The 27,186-nt window shown below is 37.5% G+C and overlaps 1 protein-coding gene across 16 annotated transcripts in view; it reads right to left on the bottom strand.

Annotated features, from left to right (window-relative positions):
• The window catches only part of LOC121868978 (bromodomain adjacent to zinc finger domain protein 2B-like), a 390,896-nt gene that overhangs the window by 78,782 nt on the left and 284,928 nt on the right, over nt 1-27,186 (bottom strand). For all 16 annotated transcript variants that reach the window (XM_042370010.1, XM_042370019.1, XM_042370013.1 and 13 more), the window contains one exon: nt 13,853-15,026. In XM_042370010.1, coding sequence (XP_042225944.1) covers nt 13,853-15,026 — 1,174 coding nt within the window. The remainder of the gene's footprint in view (nt 1-13,852; nt 15,027-27,186) is intronic.

Raw genomic sequence — 27,186 nt, 5'->3', positions numbered from 1 at the left:
CATCCCCTGAAACGTGTTGTTGATTTCTACCGTTAGTGAGTGCCCGTCCCTTCATCCATACAGGTCCCTAACGCAGCCTAGGCCGTGTCTGTAGCGTGGTGGTTGTATCCACTATGTCTGGGGAGATGTCCGAGGTCCAGTAGGATCAGTTACCTTCGTGAGACCCGGCCGTCAGACACTTCAGACTACCTCTAGCCCCCATAGCTGGCTTGTCTGGCCCTAACGCTCGGCCTGCGAGGTGACCCCGGATCACCAAGCCACACACCACTACCAGCCCCCATCATTGGTGGATGAGTGTCTAACTCAGTAGGGCTATTTGTGTGGTGGGGTTAATCCACTGGGATCTCCAGAGTTCGTCGGAAAGTACTCCATGGTGGCTGGACCCCATGGCTGTTGCTTGAGTATCACCCCTGACGACTGAGTGTTGTAGTGGCAGTTGCCCTGGTCTTTATGGTGCTAAATGACTATAAGAGTTGTGTGTTATTGAGTATGTCCACCCAGTAGGGTTGGAAGTGTTATTGAGTATGTCCACCCAGTAGTGGTGTGAGTATGTTGAGCCTGAGGGCCTAGTACTAGATTTCGTCTGTTGGTACAAATAAATTCTTTCTCCTAATTTCATATTCATGTTTAAATAAATTTTGTATTTGTATAATTGTGTCTATTATTTACCTACAGTATTTACAGTTATTTCTTCCCTATTGCTTGATACTATCATTACATCTACCCACGAGCCTCCTCTCGTCACGCTACCAATGGTAATAAGTATGAGAGTAAAAGGAATTGTTACTGGCACACAGAGGCCCTCATAAATGGTGGCAGTAGGGGCCCTCATAAATGGTGGCAGCTCAGGCCCTCATAAGTGTACCAAGAAAATCCACACACGTACCTTGAAAAATTGAGAATGAGGGGATGAGACAACATTACCATCCACTGTCTGACTTAATATTGGCAAAGGAAGGCTAATACAATTTTGATAAAAGTTGATGCCAGATAGAACACATCCAGCTTGGCTAAATGGATTCAACTAGAGTAGAAATACTTGAGGACTATGTAGATATATGAGACGAATATGCCTGTAATATGTAACTCTGTACTATTTACCATTATTGATTCAGGTCTCTGTATTATATGTTATAATCACACTCCCTTTTGTCACCAAGTGTTAGTTCAGACTATGGGCACCCAGAGAGATTCCAAGACAGGACGCTGTTTACCCTTGTCCCAACTCCTTTGTGTTTGTACCAGGAATAGAACTTACGGACTTGACATCAGATTGTTTCCTTTACCCCTGAGTGCAAGGACCACCTGAGTATCATACAGACTACTTCATCTTTACGATCACAAGAAACATTAAAGAGAGAGGAGGAAACAAATAAATCTGACCCAAACAACTCCAATTCAAGGAAAAGCACCCACTCCTGTTAAACTCTCCTCCAAATCAGGCAATACAAAGAGTGGAAGTCTGTGTATTTTGTGAGTGAAATAATACCTGAACCAATGCTAAGTGCCAGCCAAGCCTTCAGTCAAGGAAATTGAAACAAAAAATAGTTGAGACTGACAGAAATGCTTGGAAAAATGGCTAAATTAGTGGTGTAACACTGTGGTGATGATGCAAGTGATGCCATTCAAAGCTTTGCAATTGTAATCAGCCTGTAACTGTGTGTGCTGTACAACCATTTACTGCACTGTACCTTCCATTCCACTTTCACTGAATAAAATAGAAAAGGTAATGAAGTATAATATGTTTACTGTACTTCATTGCATCATTTTTTGGTCTCCATTTTGCTATGTTTTAGGTTTATCTTTGATGGTTGCATTATTAAAATCATGAAAATTGTGGAGTATATGGAGACTCGTATGACTAAGGGAATGTCTACCTAGTCTCAAAAGCAGAAAGCCACGAAGTTAACATTTTTATCTCCAAAATCCAGCAATATACTCAATGACTAAAGAACAACTATATCAATTAACTGTGGGCCCTAAAGTAATAATGACCCAAAGAGGCATTTCCATTAAACCTCTACCACACAATACGTCATAGTGACTTGTAAATGCACTCAATTATCTTCACTTTCTTCAAACAGCTGAGTCAGATGGAATATCACTGAGCACTGACCTGCAAACTACGGCCAGTAATGAGTAGAGTATTGATAAACACAGATAAAGAACCCACACTCTCAGACTGGAGAAACAAGCACTGTAAATCTTGCAGTTATAAAATTGACAGTCCAGGATCCACCATTTGACTGGTCTAAGCTGGTCTTGAAAGACTCATTACAACACAGGAAACCCCTGGGCTCTTTATACAGGTTGTACCTCTCTAGTCCGGCAACCTCGGGACCTGACCGGTGCCGGACCATGGAAATTGCCGGACCATGGAAATTCACCCTTTTCCTGGTTAGATAGTGACTTGTGCTTATGCCTGGAAGCACTAGCACCACTTTCTCTGCGTCATGGTCTCTTTGAAGACATATTGAAGGGTTAAATGTCGTATAGTAGCTTCTCAAATTTCGCGAGTTTTTAATTCTTAACGTATTTTATTGGAACACACAAAAAAATAAATAAATAAAAATTTTGACGGCGGAAACTTGAATTTCGACGGGTTTGAATGGCCCGCCAACGTGCAGACGACGTGCATAATCGTGTACAGAGTCATTTCTCTTATGTACAAAATATTCATTATTGTTTATTACTGAATGTCTTTTTTATTGAATTAATGTTTATATGTGCAAAATGAGCAATACAATTCATTAATAATACGTAGAACATTAAAACACATGAGGAAATGACACAGCATTGTTTTCGTTGATTACAAAACCAGTGACTGACTGGTTCTACATATAAAACTGAAGAAAATAAGACCTTGGTTGTAGCTGTAGTAAAATTAATATGGTTGTTTTAAGTAATGTTATTTAATGTTAATAAATGGAACAATAGAAGTAGCTAACGATAATGGTAAAGAAAAAGAGAGATCGCATATGTAAGTGCGCATGCGCACACGTGAAAACATATCGTCATTACTTTACATAAGAATATGAAAGCAACACTTATTTACTGTTCATATATATTTTAATTAATGTTTCTGAATTTGTTTTTATTGAATTAATGTACGTGTGTGCAAAATTAACAATACAATTTATTAATAATACGTGGAATATTAGAGGAGACGAGACGGCTGCCGGCATTGTTTATGTTAAAGCTTACGAAACCAGTGACTGATTGGTTCTACATATAAAACTGAAGAAAATAAGACCCTGAGTTTAGCTGTAGTAAAATTAATGTAAAGAATGAATATGGTTGCTTGAAGTACCTGTAATGTTATTTAATGTTAATAAATGGAACAATATAAGTAGCTAACCATTAATGGTAAAAAAAAAAGTGAGACTGCTCGTATGTAAGTGCGCACATGTGAAAATATATTGTCATTACTCTACATAAGAATATGAAAGCAACACTTATTTACTGCTCATATATATTGAAGGGTTAAATGTTGTACTCTGTATAGACAAGCAGAGAGAGAGAGAGCAGCCGAACTGCTGGATGTAAACAAACCTTAATTTCCCGCGGCTTTTTTTTTTAAGGGGATTAGCCCACCCGGCATAGGTCACTGACCCACATTGGGGCCTGAGGGGCAAAAATTTAATACTCCTGTAATAATAATAATAATAATTCAGATAAAAAAAAAAAAAAAAAAAAAAGCTGCCTATCTACCTATTGGACAAACTAGAATCGTTCCGGACCACGGGAGTTTCCGGACCACAGAATGCCGGACTAGAGAGGTACAACCTGTATAAGCATTTGTCTTTGTCCACTTATCTTAATGTAACTCCTGATAACGGAAGTTCCTATTGGAAACTTTTCCCCCCAAAAGTAAATAAATATATAAATAAATATATAAATAAATAAATAAATAAATAAATAAATAAATGAAAAAAAATATATTTCTTATGGAAAAAACTGATGAACATTGATGTCTGTATGCACACTCCTATCAAATGATCAAATTCAATAAATATAACTAAATCATATTACATACCCAAGAGAAAACTTGAATCTCATAATTAAAATGATGTTGAAAGTGTAAGCCAGCCAACCACTTGCTGTGATTCAAATGACCACTGTGTTGTAAGAGAATTGATAAGATTTTCAGGGAATTAGATTGAAATACTTTATGTAACACCCAACTATTCCCATTAAATGACCCAGTTCCAGAGAGCCAGCATTCAAACACTCAGAACAATTCCAGCATGTTCAAGAGTGTACATAAAGAAAAAAGTCAGTAAACCCTTATCAAACTTTCAGCAAGGAACTTTCCTTGAATTCCAAACCAAACACACTTTGTTGTGGAGACTAAAGTCTCCTCTTTATAGTCTTTAACAAGATTCCCTATTAAAAGCACCTTAAAAAGAAAGTAAAAAGAATTTGTCTGTAATATCAAAGCTGGGGTAGAATATCTACACAGGTCAACAACTGAGAGATATCTGATGAGATTGATCTATACCAGTGGTTACCAAACCCTCATGCTCCCACTCCCCATTTTTAAATATAAATTTAATACACTTTTAATCAATTTTACACCTTGCACTCATATCTATATTACTTTCAAGATCAAATAACTCGTAATTATTTCACCTATGTATCTTGTACTGTACACATGGGGTAGAGTGAGATATACAGTACAGTGGTCCCTCGGTTAACGAAATTTCAGTATACGAATTACCTTCCATAAGATAATTCAATTCGGTTAAAGAACAAAAATTTGGTTAACAAAATTCTTACAAAAATGTTTCGACATGCTTTGGCTTGCTCACCAGCTGGAAGATTAGTCGGCCAATACAGAAATCGGTTCTAGGGCTTACATTCATTAAAATTGGATTAAATATCAAGAAGGTTGTACTATTCAATAATTTTCAAGTTTTATCCTAAAATATTTAGTAATTTTAACACTTATTTAACATAATTGCAGTACAGGGAACTAGTTTTTGATGCGCCAATCAGCCACTTCACTCACCCACCAAAGCCTCAATTTGTATCTCTGTTCAGTGGAGGAAACATCTTGCTTGTGGGTCTCTTGAACACAGAGTATTTTTATGTTCTTACAGTATAATTATCGGTCATTCTGAAATTTATTTAACATATTGACCATATATAGTGCAGTGCAGTGTTGATTTCAAGAAAATAATCTTGAATTACACCTCGTGTCTCCTAACTTTAGTCTGAGGTATTATTTATTATTAAACCTGTAAGCCTAGTGCTTTTCCCCAAACATTTCTCGGGAAGGTGGGGGGTAGAGAAGGAGGGAGGGAGGGAGCCAGCAAGTGTGGGGAGAGGGGGGGGGGAGAGTTGAGTGACAGTTAGTGGGAAGGTCTGGTAAAGTATTTAATATATTTATTTATGTTGTTCATAAAATCGTATACAGTATATATATAACCGGCCAGAATATAATTTACATTGCTGGAATTCTTATAAGATAGTGATTAATTTGAATATAAACAAGCTATAATTTGCATTAGACATACACATTTTAGATCTAATTTAAGAATTTTATTAGAGGGCAAAAATTTTATCTTTTGTGCAAAATATATGATGTCTATATTCAAATTATTTGCTGTCTTGCAAGGATTCCAGCAATGCCAATTATATTCTCCTAACTTTAGTCTGAGTTATTATTTAATATTAAACCTGTAAGCCTAGTGCTTTTCCCCAAACGTTTCTCGGGAAGGTGGGGGGTAGGGAGGGAGGGAGGGAGGGAGGGGTGACAGTGACATGTTTGACAGTTGGTGCCTGTGGTGTGAAGTATTTAATTGTTAATTTATGTCCTTTAGATTGAGTTTTTGTTTTTTGCTTATAAAATTTAATAGTGACCCAGGTGAATCTAATTTGCATTGCTGGAATTCTTATAAGATAGTGATTAATTTGAATGTAAACATAGAAGAGATCACTAAATTGGCTGAGTACCTCCTCAGCTTATCAGCTGATGTTCAAAACAAAATGTGATTTTTGTAAGGATTTCGTTAATCGTTTTTTTTTCGTTAACCGAATTGAAGATTCTTATGGAAGGTAATTCGTTAACCGAAACTTCGTTAACCGAGGCGTTCGTTAACCAAGGGACCACTGTGTGTGTGTATATATATATATACAGTAGTACACCGCTTAACGGGGTCAATTGAACCCACAGGGTACCGTGTTAAGTGAAAACCGCGTTAAGTGAACAACAGAACATATGGGATTAATTCCAATAGAGACTGGCCGGACCCCCAAACTCTACTTTTTCCGACACAATACCTATGTTCTAGTAAAAATAACATCTTAATTTTATGATGGTACATGCACACAATTAATACTTAAGAGAAATAGAGAAATCCAGTCACCAAGTTAATATCCATTCAAATAATTGACTCAACTCCCTCCCCCTCTTCTCACACTAAACTCGCTGGCTCTTCCCTCTCTGAGAAATTTTGGGGGGAAAACCACTAAATTTTAATAAATAATACCTCAAACTAAAGTTAGGATAATATAATTGACATTGCTGGATTCCTTGTAAGACCAGGAATATTTTGAATACAAATGTCATATATTTTGCACAAAAGATAACATATTTACTCAGAGTAAACATTATATCTAAAATTTGTATGTCTAATGCAAAATCTATGATATTTATATTCAAAATGATCATCAAATTGTAAGAATTCCAGCAATGTAAATTATATTCTGGCCGGGTAATTTGTATGAATTTTATGAGCTAAAACAAATATCTTCAGTTAATAAAAAAAAATATTCTTCACGACACTATCTGTCAATCAAAGTACCCCACCTTGCCTCCCCCCCTCTTCCAACCGCGCCAGGTGGTCGGTCAGTCCCAACCCTCCCCCCCACCCCCCACCAATCCTCCCTTCAAGAGATGTTGGGTGAAAAAACTAAATTTCAACATTTAGTATTAAATAATACCTCAGATTAAAGTTAGGATAATATAATTGACATTGCTGGATTCCTTGTAAGACCAGGAATATTTTGAATATAAATGTCATATATTTTGCACAAAAGATAACATATTTACTCAGAGAAACATTTTATCTAAAATTTGTATGTCTAATGCAAAATATATGATGTTTATATTCAAAATGATCATCAAATTATAAGAATTACAGCAATGTAAATTATATTCTGACCGGGTAATTTGTATGAATTTTATGAGCTTAAAACAAATATCTTCAGTTAATAAAAAAAAAAATATTCTTCACATGGTAACAGATGGTCGGTCGGTCCCTCCCTACCAGATGTGTGGGAAAACACACGCCGCAAGACGACGCACGCCGCCGCGCGCACGCACGCCGCCGCACGCGCACGCACGCCGCACGCACACACACACACACACACACACACACACACACACACACACACACACACACACACACACACACACACACACACACACACACACAGATATATACAGTGGTCCCTCGGTTAACAAACGGTTCGATTAATGAAATTTCGGTTAACGAATTAGCTCCCATAAAGATTTAACGAACAAAACTTTGATTAACGAAATCCTTACAACAAACACGTTTTGTTGTGCGCATCAGCTGATCAGCTGATTGGCTTGTCCGCCAATACAGGAATTGGTTTCATATTTACATTCGTTTCCAGTGGAGTAAATATCAAGAAAGTTGGTCTCTTGAATATTTCTGCATTTTTTACATTAAAATTATTGGTCATTCTGAAATTTAGTTAACATATTGATAATAAAGACAGTGCACAATTGCTCAAGGTATTGGATATTTGGACCCATATTCTGGAACGGGGTGGTAATATCGACAATATTTACCTAGATTTCACCAAGGCTTTCGACAGTGTACCCCACGAAAGGTTGAAAATCAAATTGGAAGGGTACGAAATTTGGGAAAATGTCCGAGCGTGGATAGAAGACTTTCTACATGACCGCAAGCAGTGTGTGGTGATTAATGGCACGAAATCATCATCCGTACCTGTTACAAGCGGGGTAACATAAGGCAGTGTATTGGGCCCGCTGTTGTTTGTACACTCTTCCATACAAATGTTTGCCGATGACGTCAAGTTATTTCGGGAAATCAAGAACCAAGCGGACTGTGAAGAGCTGCAGAAGGACCTCTGTGGGCTCCAAGAATGGGCGAAGAAATGGCTGCTGAGATTCAATGTCACGAAGTGTAAGAAGATGCACCTGGGGCGTACCAACGGTAAGGAGGCGTATCATATGTCCCAACGGGATGAAGAAACTGCACTATTTGAGACTGAATGTGAGAAGGACCTAGGTGTATATGTTGACAATGAACTGAAGTTTTCGGGCCATTGCGAGAAGAAGGTAAATCAGGCAAATAAATTATTGGGTCTTAAAAGAAGGTCGTTCAGATATCTAGACGGTCCGTCCCTCGTAACGATATTCAAGAGTGAAGTGCTTCATCATTTGGAGTACTGTCACCCCGTCTGGTCCCCGAGATATGCTAGGGACTGTCAGTTGGTTGAAAATGTTCAAAGGAGGGACACCAGACTGGTGCCTGCACTTCGGCACCTCAGCTACCCTGAGAGATTGGACCGCCTGAACTTGCCTAGCTTATGCTACAGATGGGCAAGGGGTGACCTAATTGAAGTGTATAAGAATCTCAAGGGGCACTACTCAGTCGAGTGTCCTTACTTGGAGCTGGCAGACGCTCGCCCCACAAGGGGTCACAGCTCAAGATTGAAGAAACCGCAAGTCCAGAAAACTGTGAGGGCAAAATTTTTCGGAGTGAGAGTTGTGAACTCTTGGAACAATCTACCAGAAAGTGTTGTGACGGCACCGAGTGTGAGCTCTTTCAAGACAAGACTTGACCAACACTGGAGCGGGTTCAGGTACATTCAGGAGCCGGTGCATGCCCAGTTCCTGCCAACAGTCCGTAACAGAGATGTGACCGATCGCCCAAGCGGCTAATGAGCCGATCTTTTGGTGAAGAGGATAAAAAAAAAGGAAAAGTAATCAGAGATGTTACCGATCACCCAAGCGGCTAATTAGCCAATCAGTGGTGAAGAGGATAAAAGTAAGTAAAAGTACTGTTAACAGTTTTTGTGCACCCATCAACTGATTGAATCACCCAACAATTCTTCTCAGTTTAACTTTGTTTACAGTGGAGTGAACATCCAGTTTGTTGGTCTTTTGAATATTTTTGCATTTTTACATTAAAATTATAGGTCATTCTGAAATTTAGTTTTCATATTGATAATATACAGTGCAGAAATTACCCGTATATCTCGGCCTACAAGGCGACGGGGTGTATAAGACGACCCCAAAAATATCCATTTAAAATGTAGCTTTTGAGCCCTATTCGCTGTACAAGACCGGTACCCCAAATGTGACACTTAAACATTGGGAGCTTACTGACCCAGTAGTCCTTTACCAACCATCCCATTGACCAGTGCTGTTTACACATCCATGGTTTTTTAAAATAAGGCCAATTCACTTCAAGTAATGGCATCAAATGTTACCGGTTATATTCTTATAGGTTATATTCTTATAGGATTAATTGCTTTGATAACTGTTGATTCACTAACCAATGACTTTTTCCAGTTCCTATATGCGTTGGTTATTGGGGTACACCTGTACTGTATAGTATTTGATAAGAGAGATACATTCCTAACAACATAATATATTACCTTTGAGTGACATATGATGGATTGATTTGGCTATTTGTACAATAAGACAAATTTGGCGCCAAGTGCGACAAGGTACCAAGCGCCATAAATCACAACCGAGAAAAACGCTCTTAAAGTTTTTTCAAGATCAAAATGACATAACTTTTGAACCAATAAAGATAATGAGTTAACTCAAGTGGCAAAGTGTAGAGCTCTTAAAACTGGTTTCACAGATATGAAAGTCATATTAATTGAAAAGATTGTTTATAGTAAAAATTGCATTGTTTTTGATGGGAAGTGTTTGCAGTTTGAACAATATTGTTGAGGTATAATTTTCTTTACATGGAAGTAATAACGTATTAAGACCACACCAGAAAGTCAAAGGTCCTTGTACTGTTTGCATGAAAGCAAACAATGCAAAACAAGCCCTAGCTCCCACCCTCCTTGCCCACCCTCTTCTCTGTTTTGTTTATTTTTCTCTCAATGGCCTTCACTCCCTCCTTTCTGCCAGTTGGAAATAAAAAATAAGAGATTCAAGTGTTATTACATGGCATTCCAATGACATTTTTATAGAAACATGGTCTCACATTAGTTAAGAAACCGGAAAATAATGAGTTACCGGTACTATGAGCGAGAGAGGCTACTATTGGGGACCGCAGGCGCTTGTCCCCTTTTCCCCCTCAGTCTGCCTCGAGGCACAGATCACATAATGTAGAGAGACTTTTACCTACCTTCACTAATATGACTCGCAGCCTTACAAATATTGTGCCACTGGGACAGTTTGTGTTTCTGCAGATAGAGGAAAGGTTGGGGAATACATATAATAATATAACCCAACTTTGGGGAGTGGCGCTTGGTACCTTGTTGCACTTGGCACCTCAGCTGATTAATAAATAAACCAGGGTATTTGCAGGTGCATTATATACTACAGTATTATTTATTAAGTACTGAAGACATGTTGTGGTAAGCGTGACGACATGGTGAGGGATGGTGCGGGCAATCAGCTGTTTGCGCTAGGTAAGCAAAGCCGCTGGAATCTAGTACAACGCAGTAATTCATCTAGGGTTGAGTGTGGGATTTTTGTTTGTGAAATTTGATTATTTTATGATAGTTTTATTGACCGAGCACCAAATTAACCTAAATTATATGGGAATTATAGTGAAATTGCATACTCTCATCATAAATTGATCAAGAGCTAACAAGTGTGTGAAGTGAATTGTCCTCTCAGTCCAGCCAGCACTCCCTCCTTCCTCCTCTGCCACCTCCTCTTTACATGCAAGCCCTATACTGTATAAAAACTGAATAATGTTTTCTTAATTTTCTTATTTTGGTGTTGGAACACTTACGTGATTTAAATGTCTGCGGTGAGGTATACATTAGTCAGGTGAGCTATGATGTGTTACCATACTGCCTGCTACTCTCAGATACACTCAGTTTCCCACACTGAATGTACAGTACCCCCACTCTCTTAATTTTTCTTTTATATTTTTATATTACTGTACAGTATATAGTATTCCCTTTATTTGTAAGGCAAAAACCCATGAGATGACTTTTCTGCCAATCCTGTGGTAACGTACTTATAACAATTGCACAGCACACAGTTGTGTGAGAGGTGACCGACATATTTTGGTTTGGTAAAAAGTAACACTTGTAGAGCACTTTTGTTACTTGTTATTTTTACATTCTATTATACATCTGCTTTTAACACTATTTATGCATCATATTTGGGTCCACACAAACATAGTATAAAACAGTGGATGATGCAGATGACGTATATGTGAAACAAATGACATACAGTAAGATCTCATATTTCGCGCGCTTTCATTTCTCGTTTTTGAATTTCGCGAGCATTACCCAATGTATCCAAGTCTTATATTCGGTGTAAAATATCGTGAATTTCGCGAGATCCTGCCAGCTGAATGCTGACCACCGTCTTGATGACGTCACAGCCCTCATACCAGCTACAGTGGGGTATGCTATAATGAATGGATTCTACTACGAATATTCCTATAACGAACGGTTTTACCTATAAAATTGAGAATGCTATAATGAACGAAACTCCTACAACGAACATTAATTTTTTTTTTTTTTTTTTTTACTAATTTATTGTTTTTTTATTACAGGTATTAATGATGTTCTTTATTTCAGGGGTTTAGATGCATATTTATGCATTTTTTTACAATTTTTACAATTTTATATTATATTTTTCAGTGTTAAGTGGTTGTATTTGGGGGCCTGGAACGGATTAATCCTATAACGAACAAATGCTATAACGAACAAGGTTCTAGAACCAATTAGATTCGTTATAGAATGATGAATAGGGGAAAGCTGTTTGTAAAACACGAACTTTTGCCTATAAATGTTGGCTATAGGGAGATTCCATCCTCAATGTTTTGTTCCACCCTCAACGTTTTAAGCGTGGTGCGGGGTTATGCAATGTTTACAGCTCAAGTTGAACATCACATGTTCAATTGATTTGTGTCTTTTGTTTATGAAGTGTTTTTTGAGAGGTACTCTGTAAATTTCGTTTTTTATTCTCAAATTTAGCTGTTATGCATAAATACTGTATGAAAAGAATAAGTAAAAAGAATGTTTCGCAGTGAGGACTAATAACAGTTTACACCAGCGCTCTCTGTTTACATCCCGTGATCAGTTAAATCGTGCGATTTCTGTCAATTACTTAATGATTTTCGCTGTTTTCTCCAATTTTGTTGTGTTAGCGATGAATACGGAAAGACAAGGTGAGAAGAATGTTTCCAAGAAGTGTTCTGGTGATCGAACTGCCGGTGGTGAATGTAAAAGAGGTTTACAAGAACACAATTATCACGTTGTAGCTCAAGCCATCTTTGTGACCGCCCGGGCTGTTATTGTGTGGTTTTTTGGGTGGTGATACCACCTGTCGAGTCAAGATAATGGCCTCTACCTCTGCTGGGGGTCCTACTGGTGCTGGTGGGGGTGGGACAGACCCACCTAAGTGGCCAAATAAAGAAAAGGAGAAGCGGGACTATCATAAAGGAGTTAAGTCTGCCAAGTACTCAATGCAGGATAAGCAGCATGTGATTAAGTTACTTGAGGAAGGCCTAAAAACTAGTTTCCGGAAAGCACAATCAAGTCAATAAAGGCAGAATTTGTATCATTTGGAGGTTATACAGTAAATGGGAAATCAGAGGTTGATGTAGAGTGGGCAGTCTATATTGTTATTTTTCCTATTAGTTCATGTATTTGCATTTGGTGAATTTGAATTTGGTGCAGTTTTCCAGTCTATATTACTCGCAAAATACAAGATCTTACTGTATAAGAAAAATTTCTTTCTTTATTAGTTCGTGATGAAATCGCGAATCACAAACTCGTGAATGGCAAGGGTCTACTGTATGTGAAATGAGGTATATCGGTACAACGTATAATGAGGACCTCCTGTACTAAAAATACTTCTGGGCGATACCAGGAGTGAACCACAGAGTTCAGCTCACCGGCTGACTCAGATGTGTGAGGCTGCCACACGTGTGTGTATGCCACACGTGTGTGTGTATGCTGTGACGTCGCATTAGGTCCATACGGAGGGAGCATGGTGTCAGCTGGCTGGTGAATGGTGATGTAGTTACAGCAGCCCACTGCCTCTACACACCCAGGTGTGTGAAAATTTTGATATTTGAGATAATTCAGCAAGATCAGAGCCCCTACCATGCCCGATCATTGAGGTTTTAGTGTACCGTATTAGAATATTGTAAAGAATTAAGAACAGGTTAAAATAGATAAACTCATGGCTGAAGAGATGTGTGGAGTTAACAGAATCACATCCTGTATAATACTCAAACACCAAGACAAATACACCGCAAATATGTTTATCTCTAGATGATGAAGATTTACAGTAATGGTTAAGTAGTGCTTGCCTGACAACCATTTTATTTGATACAATTAACCTAATGGGCATGCTTACATGATTACTCGGCATATGCAAGAGAGACAATTATTGTTTGCCAAGTGTAGCAAATCCTTGGCCCATACAGAAGATGCCTCTACGTAGAAAAAATGAGGACAAATAGAAATAATGACAACAGCAATGGAGAATGAAAGTGCATAGCAGAGCCCAAAATGCCCGGGGCTATCACATCAAGTAGAGTAAAGAAATGTCAAAACTAAACTGTACTGTACATAAAACATGGAGACAGACCACAATAGACTATGTTAGATATACAAATATTGTACTCACCTTCTGGAATTGGTAAAGCTTCTGCTGTTTGATGTAGTCTCTCTAACAGCTCTTTGTGCGGTAAACTTTGTACACTTCCTGGCGTGTTTAGCACTCCAGGCGTGGACCCAAATTCCGAAGTGCTCATAGTTCCAGGCAGGCTGTTCACCATCCCTGGAGTGCTATTAGCTGTTACTGGTGTGTTTAACCCTACTGGAGTGTTTATTGATCCTGGAGTGCTCATCATCCCTGGGGTACTCAATACTCCAGGAGTGCTCAGCATACCAGGAGTGCTAAATGCTCCTGGAGTGTCAACTGTCCCTGGAGTGCTAACTGGTCCTGGAGTATTACAGGAGACTTGAGGAACACCTGAGACTGGGCTCTGTGGTCCACTAAATCTTGAGAATGGTGAGGCTTCCCGTGGGGAACCTCTTGGTGTGCCCTGTGGGGTCTGCCCAGTAGGTAGCGCTTCAAGGGATGACACATCACATGGGATACGTGGTAAAAGACTAAAGCTTAATTTTTCCCTTTGTGCAACATGTTCTGTTCTTAGATATTGGCCAGGTACTAGGCCTAAGCCTGTTGCAAGTAGATTTTGATCAATACCCTCATTACTGTTTGAGTTATTCCCTTCTTTTAAACCATTTATCATGAATGGATTAAGTCCAGCATTTATTAATGAAGAATACACGTCACTGTTTGTGTTTCCATTGGCTTTAGATTCACTTAACCCATTTTGACTATCAGAATTTTTTATATCCTCTTTCTTTTTTATTTCTTCCTTATTTTTTTCAGTTCGCTGTGGAATATCAGGCACTTCACTATCTTCTTCTTTCACCTGGCCATTTAGGGGCTTCATATCAATACTTTCTTTATCGTCACTTTCAATAAAATTATCATCTTTTTTTTCTATTTTCACTTCAGCTTCAGTTTTTACAATATCAGTATCCATCTTTTCCTCCTTCACAAATGGCTCTTCTTTTATTTCCCTCTTTGCCTTTCTCTCCTCTTTTATTTGTTTATCTTTTATTGCTCTGGCCTCCTGTAGTTTGGCATTTACCTCTTCAATGGAATATCCTACTTTTGCAGCAGAAGGAGGCACAGAGATGGGAAAGTGATCACGTCCGGTGTAGTCACATGACGTGAGGCCCTCTAAGAAAGGACCTCCAGCATGTGGCAACACCCACATTGTGCGCTGTTGAAAAAATAATGGAACACTTTATGACTAGAATACTACACTAAGTTTATTATTAATGCACATCAACAAACCAAAAATGTCAAAAATAAGAAAATTAATTGACAACTCTCTAGGTTAAAAGTTACCCTGAAAAATATAAACTGAAGACTATCTTTTGATTTACTAATACTGTAGTTGTTTTCTCAAACCACATTTAAACTGTCATCCACAATGCAAGCTGACTTGCCACACTCATCTCCTGTACAAAGAACAACAATATTTAATTCCCCCATTCTTACTTACTATATTTCCTTTTCTAATTTTATTATAATTATTTCTTGAAAATAATTTTTAAGATACTGGGGGTATCATATTTGCTTTTTTGCAATAAAGTATGTCAAATTTTAGATACATCTACTTTTCATATCAATATATAGTATGTATAATTTGTTATATATATTTCAACTCCTATATTTTTAACATTCTTACATATTTCTGTAGAGAGTGAGTTATTTTACTCATGTGATGTAAATCTCATTGTGTACAAAAGTTATTTAAAGCTCAAAGGAAAATTGTAGAATCTTTGATACTTGAGGGCGATAGATGATTGGTTGCTAAAATTTAAGAAATGCTACTTAATATAGCAAGGAGTTTCATTTTACAAACTGTTTAAAATATCACAAATTCAGCATACCAACTACCGTACTAGCAGAAATATATTTACACCTTTACACATTTGGTATAAAGGTGCCCTGAAGGAGAAGAAACTTGAGAATTTTTGCTGCCACTGAAACCTGTGCATCCTCCTTGAACCTTCTTTCCCTGATGCATGTGCCTTTATCTCTACTCTTATTGAAAACTAAATATGCAGTACTATCTCCATTAGCCAGAATCTCTCAAACCCAGAACTCTCCGAAAGCCGGAATTGAAATTTTCTCGGAAAATCATTCCTAAAGCCGGAATTTTCCCGATAGCCGGAAAATTCCGGGAATGGGGTTTTTTTTTTCCAGGTTCGAGAGATGATGTCATGGGAAATTTCTGGAACTTCCGAGAACATTTTTCTGTTACCCAGAAAATTCAGGGGATGAGGGACTTTTTCTGACTTTGAGAGAGTCGTCTTGTTACCCGGATATCTCTCATTCTCGGAAGTGCTCTGCACCATTTGTTCCAGCTCATGGAGATATCACTGTACAGTATATTCCCATTTATATATTTATTAACAACCCAGTCTGGGAGCTTATCAGTGTCCTTGGTATTCTGGCAACTTATCAGACACTTAAAAGGAATTACCTTCACCAAAAGCCAGAGAGTTCTATCCACATTTTGGTGCCTGACTCAAGTTTGTGAAGAAGATATTCTGGTGTACAGTATAGTCTCGGTTTACGCGGATTTTGTACACGCGGTTGGTCATTTACGCGGCAACTGTCCAGACGTGCCAATTATTAGTTATGCAGTACCTTCCTGAATTTACACAGGAAGCGGCGCGGACAAGCTGCGCACTAGGTCACTTTTACGACACCGCTGACGTCAGATGACGTTTCGGACTGTGATTGGGCCACGCATCCTTACCACCCATGCATCCCCTCCGCCACAAGCTGTGATTGGTCTATTTAACCTTGCTTGCCCAGTCAACAAAACATTTCCGAATTCTTCACCCGCCACCCACCACAGCCAGCCCAAGTCAGTAATAGCGAGGATATGGACTTTGAGGGGTTTGACAAGGAGGCCCTGCTAGCCTCTGTGGTGGATAGTGATACAGGTGAGGGCCAATAATCTGCCCTCTGCCTCGGAACCAACCCCCCATCCACGTGTGCCCAGCCATCTCTTCTACTAACGTAAGTGTTAAAAAACCTAATATTATTGATATTTCTCTTAAGTATTAATTGTGTGTGTATACCATCATAAAATTAAGATGTTATTTATACTACAACGTACGCATTGTGTCGGAAAAAAGGTAGTCTGGCGGTCGGCCCAGTCTCTATTTCAATTAATCCCATATGTTCTGTTACAGTCGACCCATGTTAATTCGGACTAATAGGGGGGAAGGGTGTCCGTTTTAGCCGATTGTCCGAATTAACCGATTTAGGGGTTAATATTGCATTATATTTCAAAGTCATTGTTTTCGTCACGATTTTATCCCACTTTCCACTGTAATACGTACGTAATTTCCGGAAAAATATTACATTTCCGTGAATGTATTATATCAAGCACAGTATGAATAGAATACCATTGTAATATAACAGTATTTTAACCGAAAACTATTAAAAAAACTAATAACATCTCAAGAACATCGGAAGCTTAGGCAAAGTCTTTTGTTTTCGTCATGTATTTTTTCCTATTTTACATTGAAATACATCACGTTTCAGCAAAACTACTATTTATTTCCAAGAATATGTTCATTCAGGCGCAGTTTAGGTAAAATATACGATTATACGTGTGATGTAACAGTTTTTTAACTGAAAACGATTCGAAAAACACGTGTACCGTCTAGCCCTGTTCAAGGAGAGGACTGGGAGAAGCTGTTTGGTGCTGCAGACGATGACAAGGAAAATGATTTGGATGAATTTTAATTAAAATATTCAGAAATATGGTATCGTAGTATTTATTCAAGTCAATTAGGATAGAATATTATTGTAATACAACAGTTTTTTAACTGAAAACCAATCGAAAATCGATTACGGTAACATCTTTTGAACGAACGAAAGCGAAAGTCATTGTTTTCGTCACAATTTTATCCCACTTTCCACTGTAAAACGTACGTCATTTCAGCAAAAATATTACATTTCCGTGAATGCATTATATCAAGCACAGTATGAATAGAATACCATTGTAATATAACAGTATTTTAACCAAAAACTATTAAAAAAACGAGTAACTTCTCTAGAACATCGGAAGGTTAGGTAAAGTCTTTTGTTTTCGTCATGTATTTTATCCTATTTTACATTAAAATACATCACGTTTCAGCAAAACTACTATATATTTCCAAGAAATATTCATTCAGGCACAGTTAAGGTAAAATATACATGTGATGTAACAGTTTTTTACCTGAAAACAATTCGAAAAACACGTGTACCGTGTAGCTGATACTCAACAGCTGGTGGTGCGTCATGCGTCGTTGTAAACAATAGGAGGTTGAAGTAGATTACGGGGTATTATATTAAGTGTGAAATATCAAAAAGGTTTTTATTACCGGTATCTTTTGTAGATCAATGAGAACTGTGATACCGTATATGATATGATAAGTTAGCCTATGCTAAGAACTTCAACATAGACTACAGTAAACACGCTGTAAGGTAATTTAGCCTATTGTAAGTTGGTGAGCTTCATTTGCTGAAGGAACTGCACAACTTTTCATTACTAATTGGTACAAATTTTACGTTTCCATTGTATACTGGCAGTAAATGTTAAATATTTTTCATGTCTGAAGCTAAAAGTTGCATACCCCCCCACACTAGTGGTGATGTTACATTTGACCAAAAAGACGCTGGTGTTTTATCCCAGCAGTGGGTGGACCAGCATTTTAGCTTAAGGTCCGCGTAGGTAATATTCCTACAAATCTTAAAAAAAAAAAAAAAAGTTCGTTCAGATTTTGTCCAAATTATCCGAAATCCGGATTAAAGGGGTCCGAATTAACGAGGGTCGACTGTATTTTGTTTACGCGTTATACGCTGACCTCCATGGGTTTAATTGACTGCGTAAAACGAGACTATGCTGTAATTCCTATAGGGATTTCAGTACAACTCTCACTATGAATATTGCCTATTCAGAATATTTTGACTTGGAAGCTAGTTAGACCTCTCATGTCAGTTAGTTAAAAGGCAATAAGAGGGACTCCATAGACTTGCTACAGAGTTGCCCTAGAACAGTCCAAGGTTAGGAAAGCTAAATTCCCAATATACAGTAAAACCTCTATACACCAGACTTCAATATTTTTAAAAAAAAATTCTGGAAAATTCAGCACAAGTCCAGGTGGTTTATGTGTTCGTATATGCAGTTGAATGCCTGTGTGTGGGAGTTGCGTGGCACATGTTTCAGTCTGAGTCCTGCCCTCATATGTATCATATCAGTGAGCTGCATCTCACTACCTACATTACACTCTTTTACATGAACTTTTTATGTAGAGTACGTACTTATTATCTTTAACGGGGATATTTGAAGGTTTTAAGAAATGGTTAAAATTATGTAGACTACCTATTTTAAAAAATACAGGAGGTAAAATTAGAAAAATCTTATGAAGAGAACAACACTTTCTCACTGAATAATGTACCGTACATTGGTTTAATCAGATATGTTGTAGGCCTAATGAGAGTGAATGAACTACGCATGTAAACAGGCTGGGAGTAGCTAGGGGTGAGGGGGTGGGGGGGTAGACCAGGCATTTATTTATTTATTCCAAATTATATTCTCATATGATCAGCCATTTATGGTAAGTGATTCATCATGATTAATATAATATCTTCAATAATAAAAAAAATAATAAGTAATTTGTAATTTGGCTTAAAAATAGAAGGATAAGATGTATCAGAAGGTTTTCACTCAGGGTATGTTCCTGGAGAGAGAGAGCTTTGAGTACATCAGCTTAGAACAGGGTCACTATAACATAACAGTACTGTATAGTATTTGATATGGAGTTACCTTCCTAACAACATTATTTATTACCTTTGAGTAATATATGATGGCCCTATTTGGCTAATTGTATGCCTAGATCACTCACTGATTAATGAATAAACCAGAGAATATGCAGATGCACAATACACTACAGTACTATTTACTAAGTGCTGAAGACATTTGTTGTAGTAAGCATGAGAGATGGAGAGCAGTGGTGAGGGAGCTAGGATGATCAGCTGTTTGTGCTTTGTAAACAAATGATCAATAATTTAATACGATGCAATGACTCTTCTGGGGTTGAGTGTGGGATTCTTTTTTCAGGAAAGTTGACTACAGTAGAATCTCAATAAATAGGACTAATTGGGGCTGACGCCAGTCCGAAAAATGCAAAAGTCTGAAAAAAGCGAATATATGGGGCACGTGGGGGGGGGGGGAACACTGCTTATCTGAACTGTTAAAAGAAAATCAGTTGTTGTTATGTTATTACTGCACTTCAACAACTAAGGTCTTTTATTTTATAACAAAGTTATAAAAAACAATATGAAACAGAACTCTCTGGGTTGAAAATCAGACATATAATAGGTCTGGTTGTCACCCAGATGATTGTTATTGACTGTAAAGTGTTATATGCAAGTAACCACAGAATTTGTCTTATGAATAAAGAGAAAACTGTATACTGCACAGTAGTATAAACATAAAAATAAGAACAACTAAGTGTAGGAATATATTGCATGTGGAAGACGAATGTTTATCTGGGAGCAATTGGCAGAGGGGAGGGGGTGGTAGCATAGGTGGGTGGCTCCCTCCCCCTAACTCCCACAAGACTCCTTTAACACTTATTTATGTAAATCCACCACATTTCTCATATAATTTAGGATCATTTGGTGCCAGGTTGATAAAATATTATACTAAAGGAATCAGCTTTCTTGAAAATAGAATCCTACACTGAACACCATGAGTGATTATTTACAAAGGGTAAACAGCTGATTAGCTTACCACAATGTCTGTCTTTAACACTTAGTAAATTAGTACAGTACAGTTGTGTATTTATCATCACTTAATAAATACTACTGCAGTGTATTTATCACAACTTAATAAATACTACAGTATTATAGTATTGTAGTGTAAAGTATTATGCATCTGCATATACCCAGGTTTATTCATTAATCATATGTCTAAGTGTACAAGTAGCCAAACTGAGTCATCATATAACACCCACAGGCAATAAATAACGTTTTGAAGAAGGTATCTTCATATCCGATACTATACAGTGTGTTATAGTGACCCCTGTTGTAAGTTGGTCTACTGAAAGCTCACACAAACGCATCTTGAGTAAATAGCCTTCTGATACAGCTTATCCTTTTATTTTCAAGTCATATTACAAATGACATAAAGTATTGTATTTTTTCTCTATTACTGAAGACGAATGCAGCAACACCTGATCAGCCCCAGCCTGCTTAGATACTCAAGTGTCTTAGTTCCCAGTAGGCCTATTGCAAATCTGATTAGACCATTGTACAGTACAGTATAGTCTGGATTTAAGCGGATTTTGTTTACGCGTTTGGTCATTTACGCGGTGCCTTGCCAGAATGAAATGTTTTAATTACGCGGTAAATTTCATCATTTACGCGGGAAGCGGCGCGGGCAGGGTGCGCACAAGGTCGCCCAGAATATAATTTACAGTTGTACCCCGCTTTACGCGGTTTCACTTTACGCGATTTCTCATATACGCGGTGCCTCGCCAGAACCGAACTTTCACTTTACGCAGTTCATCTACCCATATACGCGTGAAGTATAATTTTTTTTTTTTATTTAGCTCATAAAATTCATACAAATTACCCGGCCAGAATATAATTTACATTGCTGGAATTCTTACAATTTGATGATGATTTTGAATATAACCAACATAGATTTTGCATTAGACATACAAATTTTAGATGTAATGTTTACTCTGAGTAAATATGCTATCTTTTGTGCAAAATATATGACATTTATATTCAAAATATTCCTGGTCTTACAAGGAATCCAGCAATGTCAATTATATTATCCTAACTTTAGTTTGAGGTATTATTTATTACTATACCTTAAAATCTAGTGGTATTCTCCCAAACATTTCTCAGAGAGGGAAGAGCCAGGAGTGTGAGAAGAGGGGGAGGGAGTTGAGTCCATTATTTGAATGGACATTAACTTGGCGACTGTATTTCTCTATTTCTCTTAAGTATTAATTGTGTGCATGTACCATCATAAAATTAAGATGTTATTTTTACTAGAACATAGGTATTGTGTCAGAAAAAGTGGAGTTTGGGGGTCAGCCGGTCTCTATTTCATTTAATCCCATATGTTATGTTGTTCACTTTACGCGTTTCTCGCTTTACACGGGCCTCCATGGGTTCAATTGACCGCGTAAAGTGAGGGTTCACTGTACAGGGGGTCCCCAACTTACAAACATTCGACTTACGAACACCTACCAATATAAACGGGGTTAAAGTTGAAATTTACAGTATTTTATTTACCGTATATACTCGTCTATAACCCCCCTTCGTATATAGGTCGACCCCGATTTTATGACCAAGAAATCGTTAATTTATGATATTCCTCGTTTATAGGTCGACCCAAGTTTTTGAGGGTAAAGGAACAACAAAACCTTCAGAGAAACACTACGTCCTATAAACTTGTTTACCATTTATTATCACGACACTGTACACTGAAACGCGGGTAGTTTCAACAAAAATATTGTATATTTCCATTCAAGTATTTATTCAAGTCAATTAGGAGGGAATGTTATTGTAATACAACAGTTTTTTAACTAAACCATTCGAAAAGTGATTACGGTAACATCTTTTGAACGAAAGAAAGCCAGTCATTGTTTTCATCACGATTTTATCCCACTTTCCACTGTAATACGTACGTCATTTCAGCAAAAAATATTACATTTCCGTGAATGTATTATATCAAGCACAGTATAAATAGAATATCATTGTAATATAACAGAATTTTATCCGAAAACTATTAAAAAAACGAATAACATCTCGAGAACATCGGAAGCTTAGGTAAAGTCTTTTGTTTTCGACATGTATTTTATCCTATTTTACATTGAAATACATCACGTTTCAGCAAAACTACTATTTATTTCCGAGAATATATTTATTCAGGCGCAGTTTAGGTAAAATATACGTGTGATGTAACAGTTTTTTAACTGAAAACGATTCGAACACGTGTACCCTGTAGCCCTGTTCAAGGAGAGGACTGGGAGAAGCTGTTTGGTGCTGCAGACGATGACAAAGAAAATGATTTTGGTGGATTTTAATGAAAATATTCAGAAATATGGTATCGTAATATTTATTCAAGTCAATTAGGATATTATTGTAATACAATACAACAGTTTTTTAACTAAACCATTCGAAAAGTGATTACGGTAACATCTTTTGAACGAAACAAAGCGAAAGTCATTGTTTTCATCACAATTTTATCCCACTTTCCACTGTAATACGTATGTCATTTCAGCAAAAAATATTACATTTCCGTGAAGGTATTATATCAACCACAGTATGAATAGAATATCACTAATATAACAGTATTTTAACCGAAAACTATTAAAAATACGAGTAACATATCTTGAACATCGGAAGGTTAGGTAAAGTCTTTTGTTTTCTGCATGTAGTTTATCCAAATTTACATTGAAATACATCACGTTTCAGCAAAACTACTATTTATTTCTGAGAATATGGAAATGTAATATTTTTGCTGAAATGACGTACGTATTCAGTGGAAAGTGGGATAAAATCGTGACAAAAACAATGACTCGCTTTCTTTCGTTCAAAAGATGTTACCGTAATCGCTTTTCGAATGGTTTTCAGTTAAAAACTGTTATATTACAATAATATTCTATCCTAATTCACTTGTGATGTAAAAGTTTTTTAACTGAAAACGATTCGAAAAACACGTGTACCGTCTAACTGATACGGCAGAGCCCTGGTCGCGAAGGCTTTGTGTTTGCATCGGCCCTTCTTAAGCAGCTTTTAATTTTAGCGTACGTTGAAATTGTGTTTACCGGTGTATTCTTATTTTCTTGCTTCTTATTTTCCAGAAATATGACAAGATTTTATATAATACAATGTTACGGTACTTTTAATTTACAAGTATTCATTTTTAAAAATACAGAACACCAAACAAATACTAGTACGGATATTTGCGTGACTCTCCCGCCAAAAAAGACCAAACAGCTGGTACTCTCTCCCTCAGCCCTACCAAAAATAGCCCAACATCTTTCTTGTTTATTCTCTTCCAATTTCTCACTTTAACTGGTATTTTTTACTTCATATTGCCTACATCAGATAAACTACAGTAATTGAGGTTAGATATTGTTATAAATTTGATTACCGGGTCCTGGCAGGTACCGTTAGAACCACCTGACCCTACCAACAATGTTGCATTTTTTTTTTTTACATTTTTGGTGTCTCCATTTGTTAATTTTTTTTCTGTGGGGTTTGCACAATAGTATACTGTTTTACCTAAAGTATTGTAAAACGATTTGGGAAAAGAAATACTCGGTAACTTAAAATTTTAAAAGGAAAATTTTGAAACTGGCAACTGTGTGTAGATGACCTGACTCACATCATATTGATGTTTCAAATTTAATTAACAAAAATTTATGTATCTATAAATAAACTTTTAAAAATGAATACTTTATGTTCTACATACTCCTGTGCATACCATACCATGCATTTGGCTACTTTGGGCTTGCTATGATGACGCAACTGTACCGACACTCACAGCGGGTGGTGCGTTGGTGCATCGTTTCCATTGTTTACTGGTAGTTACTGGTAAATATTTTTCAACCTAACGAAACTATTACCCGTATAGAGGTCGACCCCCAACTTTTTGCCCAAAAATTTGGTCTTAAGAACTCGTGCTATACACGGGTATATACGGTACTTGATGACTTATTTTTTACTTTCATTTACTGTATTTTGTCATTTTATTTCTTCATTTATCCTAAATTAAGTGATTGTAGATGCATATAAGGGCGATGATATAGTGGGATTTTAAACATTGTTCTGTAAGTACGGTCTGCACATAGCATGTGTTCCAACTAAAGAACGTCTTCAGAGACGAAACCCAGGGACCCCCTGTATACAGCATTATCTTTATTCATAAGGCAAATTTTGTAGTTATTTATAAATAATACTTTACAGTACGAAACAATCATATCAGTGAAAACAGTTGTCAACAACCAGACTTGCCCAGTATGTCTGATTTTCAACCCGAAAGTTGTGTCTCATATTTTTTTATTGTAGATGTAATAGTGTTTTACTAACCTCGTTATGTGCTTAAAGACATTAGTCGTTGGAGCACAGTAATAGCATTATAACAACAACTGAATTTCTTGAAACATTCCAATTAGTGTGGTGTATCGAGGTACTACTGTATTAAAAAAATCATCAAGGACAAAAACTATACAGTAAAAGTCCAAAAATCCGGATGCCAGGAATCCGGACCCCCCGAGAATCCGGACTTTTCGAAAACTCAAACTTTTTAAATTTAGCGGGCTTTTGTGGGTTATGTGAATGAATGGAGTTGCTTTAAAAAATTAATTTACATAATTCTAATAATAAAAGTAATTGTAAATTATAGGTAGCTAATTTTGTTAGTTTTGTAATTAGCTTGAACTGAAATGTAAAATTTGAGGCACTATAAATCTTTTGTGTGTATGTGTGCATGCGTGAATGCCACAGCTGCACAGCGACAACAAACGACCACACGATCGCCACTTTAAAACAAGCCATCAAACTGTGGCAACGTATGTAATTTTGAGTCCTACTCTTTCCATGTACAGAGTACAAGCCCATAATAATGGCCACTAAAGTAGATAAACTTTGTTGTGTGAAGAGAAAGAAGAACACATTCAAAATTGAGTGACAAACTTGAAATAATTAAGAAACTAGAATGTAATGTGAGCAATGCTGTTCTAATGGAAACATACATTGGAAAGTCTACAATTTATGATATAAAAGAGGCAAAGAATAAAATTCTAGAATTCACAGCTTCTTCTGAGCCTTACATTAAAATTGCTGAAAGAAAAAGTTTACATTGGCCCAAATTAAAAAATCTTGATAAGGTGTTGCACGAATGGTTTTTGTTAAAACGATCAGAAGGTATGGCAATTTCTGGGCCGATGCTTATTGCCAAAGCAAAGTCTTTTAAGGAGCAAATGAACATTGAATCAGAGTGCACATTTAGTGATGGATGGCTTAGGAATTTCAAGACTCGTCATGGTATTAGACAGTTTGTTTACATTTTTGTCTAGTGTTGACTTTATTTTTCTTTAAAACTGCTCGTTTTGATAAATGAAGCATGCTATATTTGCTAATGAATAAACTATCAAAATGTACCTGTTCATCTCTTCTTTATTCCTCCTTAAATTTTAATTTTAAAAGTACTGTCTGAGAATCCGGAAAATCCGAAAATCCGGACCGACCCAATCCCCAAGCAGTCCGGATTTTTGGACTTCTACTGTATACCTGTATAAATATGCATTTGGTACTCCTCTTTGTTACCTCAATAAAATAAATTTAATAGTAAAATTCCTGTTATCAATTATGGTATAATATGCCTCATAACTCTACAACAGCAGTTACTTTGTAAACTAATTAACAAATTACTGGTACAGGGGCACCCCCAAATACATGGAGGTTAGGTTCTCAACATGGCCGCGAATCGCCAAATCCGCGAATAACATGAGAGAGAGAGAGAGAGAGAGAGAGAGAGAGAGAGAGAGAGAGAGAGAGAGAGAGAGAGAGAGAGAGAGAGAGAGAGAGAGAGAGAGAGAGAGAGAGAGAGAGAGAGAGAGAGAGAGAGAGAGAGAGAGAGAGAGAGAGAGAGAGAGAGAGAGAGAGAGAGAGAGAGAGAGAGAGAGAGAGAGAGAGAGAGAGAGAGAGAGAGAGAGAGAGAGAGAGAGAGAGAGAGAGAGAGAGAGAGAGAGAGAGAGAGAGAGAGAGAGAGAGAGAGAGAGAGAGAGAGAGAGAGAGAGAGAGAGAGAGAGAGAGAGAGAGAGAGAGAGAGAGAGAGAGAGAGAGAGAGAGAGAGAGAGAGAGAGAGAGAGAGAGAGAGAGAGAGAGAGAGAGAGAGAGAGAGAGAGAGAGAGAGAGAGAGAGAGAGAGAGAGAGAGAGAGAGAGAGAGAGAGAGAGAGAGAGAGAGAGAGAGAGAGAGAGAGAGAGAGAGAGAGAGAGAGAGAGAGAGAGAGAGAGAGAGAGAGAGAGAGAGAGAGAGAGAGAGAGAGAGAGAGAGAGAGAGAGAGAGAGAGAGAGAGAGAGAGAGAGAGAGAGAGAGAGAGAGAGAGAGAGAGAGAGAGAGAGAGAGAGAGAGAGAGAGAGAGAGAGAGAGAGAGAGAGAGAGAGAGAGAGAGAGAGAGAGAGAGAGAGAGAGAGAGAGAGAGAGAGAGAGAGAGAGAGAGAGAGAGAGAGAGAGAGAGAGAGAGAGAGAGAGAGAGAGAGAGAGAGAGAGAGAGAGAGAGAGAGAGAGAGAGAGAGAGAGAGAGAGAGAGAGAGAGAGAGAGAGAGAGAGAGAGAG

The sequence above is a fragment of the Homarus americanus genome, unplaced genomic scaffold, assembly GCF_018991925.1.
Source record: "Homarus americanus isolate GMGI-L3 unplaced genomic scaffold, GMGI_Hamer_2.0 scaffold24694, whole genome shotgun sequence".
NCBI classification, from domain to species: Eukaryota; Metazoa; Arthropoda; class Malacostraca; order Decapoda; family Nephropidae; genus Homarus; species Homarus americanus.
This window is presented reverse-complemented; position numbering and strand designations above follow the sequence as displayed.